We start from the raw sequence: 2,344 nt of genomic DNA on the forward strand, positions 1-2,344 counted from the left end.
GTTTAGTTATGATGTAAATACAGTAAAAATTAAACCAAGATTTATAATAATTATCATTTTGATCCGTACATTGGTAATGTGTGACTGGGCCTCGTGTCACTTTATGTTGAACAAATTGGGCCCCGAGGTCAAAAAGGTTAAGAACCCCTGGTGTAGAGCACTGTGGAGTCCATTGGAKCTTGATAAAGCCCTAGATAAGTTCAGGCCATTTACTATTTCTGCAGACTTTTCACTATCTTAGCTATGTAACAAAAACATGCAGCTTATGTTGAAAACAGCTGCTGGGACTTTTGTTTTAAAGGGTGTATTCACACCCGACACATTTGGTCCGCTTTAAACAGATCAAAGTCTGTTTCCACCTTTGGTCTGCACCTTTTATTCAGGTGTGAATACACTCATGCGAATCCTGGTGAGGACCAAACAACTGGACTGAGATCCATTTATAACGTGGTCTCGGTCCACTTCCAAACAAACTCTGATGTGGTTCGCTTCCGGTGTGAATACAGACCAGCTTTGAARAGAACCAACTACAGGAAACGTGTCTTTCTGCACTTCACGAGCCATCATTGCTAACCAACATGGCAACAATTAGCCCTTCAGTGTCACTACCACTACCACTACGCTACAAACATTGAGCCGTTATGGGTCAGGAAACGTAGAGCATCTTGTCTCCTTTGGGTTGCAGCAAGCATTTACCAACGCTATCACAAAATTATAAGTATATCATTGTGAAACCACTTTTCAATGAGCTGCTCTGGAAACTCTAAATGGTATTGCAGTTTTAATAACAGCACCATCTTTATTTCCTGGTCCGTGCTCTGTCCCGCCCCCGTCATTTATGTCCAWTGGGAGCAATGACTGTCACCAGTGTGGTTTGGTTTATAAATTATAGTCCGCTTGCAAACCACGCCAAAGGAAAAATATATAATCTGTTTTTGATGTGCACCAAACAAGTATACCCAAAGGACTTTCCTGGTGTGAACGCACCCTTAATCTTTTACACATTTCAAAACATTATTTTTACTACCCTTATTTTCCTCATTGAATAAACTGGGAATCCTTCAGTACCTCCAAAAAACATGTTATTTGAAATCTTTTATTTTTGTTATCTTATGCTACTTTAAGCTTTTAGCTACCGTTGTGATACATTTTTTTTCTTTTATCTGTTCATCTATATTTAGTTTTTAGGTAGCTGTTTGATACTTTTAACTAGCCTTTTTCTACGTTTATTTTTTTTAGCCAGGATTTTGGTGAATTTTACCCAGTGTTTTGTTCTATTTAACTTTTAGCTAATGTTCTCTGATTTTTAGCTTCACTGAAGTCATTCACAGGGAATGCAGTTTCTCACCAACTGCAAAATTAAAATATATAAATTAGAAAACAGCAGCTTCCTACCTTTAATCATTTCTTTGAATTCCTGCAGAAGAACTTCCTGGGTCACTTCAGCTCCTGGAGATCCAGGAGGTCCTTGGGGGCCTGGTGGACCTGGAGGACCAGGTGGGCCTGGCTAAAGGACAGAAAGCACACAAAACAGGTTCACGCTTCGAACTTGACCCAAAAATCATTTCATTTTATAAAAATGTGCGTCATCAGTGGGTTTACCAGGGGACGCTTGCGTTTGCGACATTTTGCAGGAAAGTTTCCAACTGGTCTCTTAACAAAATCCATCCATGATCCCAGAGGATCCACCCTCTGGTGCTCAGAAACCTGCAGAGACACAGAGAAATCATATTGTTTGTGATGGCACAAACAGGAAGATAAACAGGACAAACAGGAAGACAACAGTGGTGGATGATGGCAGAATAATCTCCATGGTGAAGAGAAAACCCTTCACAACAGCCAACCAAGTGAACAGCTCTCTCCTGGAGGAAGGTTATCAATGTCCAAATCTACCATAAAGAGAAGACTGCATGAAAGTAAATACAGAGGCTTCACTGCACGCTGCAAGACACTCATAAGCCTCAAGAATAAAAAGGCTAGACTAGACTTAGTTAAAAACATGTAAAAAAGCAGCAGAGTTCTGGAAGAACATTCTTTGGACAGATGAAACCAAGATCAACCTCTACCAGAATGATGGAAAGAGAAAAGTCTGGTGAAGGCGTGGTACAGTTCATGATCCAAAGCACATCATCATGTGTAAAACACAGCAGAGCAGTGTGATGGCTGCCAGTGGCACTGGGTCACTAGTGATTATTGATAAGACACAGGTCAGAAGCAGCCCAATGAATTCTGAGGTATTCAGAGCCAGACTGTGTGCTCAGATCAGACAAATGCAGCCAAACTGATTGGTCTGTTTCATCCTACAGATGGACAATGAGCCAAAACATAAAGCCAAAGCAACCCA

The 2,344-nt window shown here is 40.7% G+C and overlaps 1 protein-coding gene across 1 annotated transcript in view; it reads right to left on the minus strand.

Moving 5' to 3' along the window:
- c1qtnf12 (C1q and TNF related 12) overlaps positions 1 to 1,707 on the minus strand; it is a gene marked incomplete at its 5' end in the record, with an annotated part of 21,101 nt that extends 19,394 nt beyond the window's left edge. The window contains 2 exon segments of the mRNA XM_014024454.1: positions 1,396 to 1,507; positions 1,603 to 1,707. Of these exon segments, the coding sequence (XP_013879908.1) occupies positions 1,396 to 1,507; positions 1,603 to 1,707 (217 nt within the window).
- Between the last annotated feature and the right edge of the window lie 637 nt (positions 1,708 to 2,344).

The sequence above is a fragment of the Austrofundulus limnaeus genome, unplaced genomic scaffold (genome assembly GCF_001266775.1).
Source record: "Austrofundulus limnaeus strain Quisiro unplaced genomic scaffold, Austrofundulus_limnaeus-1.0 Scaffold423, whole genome shotgun sequence".
NCBI lineage: Eukaryota > Metazoa > Chordata > Actinopteri > Cyprinodontiformes > Rivulidae > Austrofundulus > Austrofundulus limnaeus.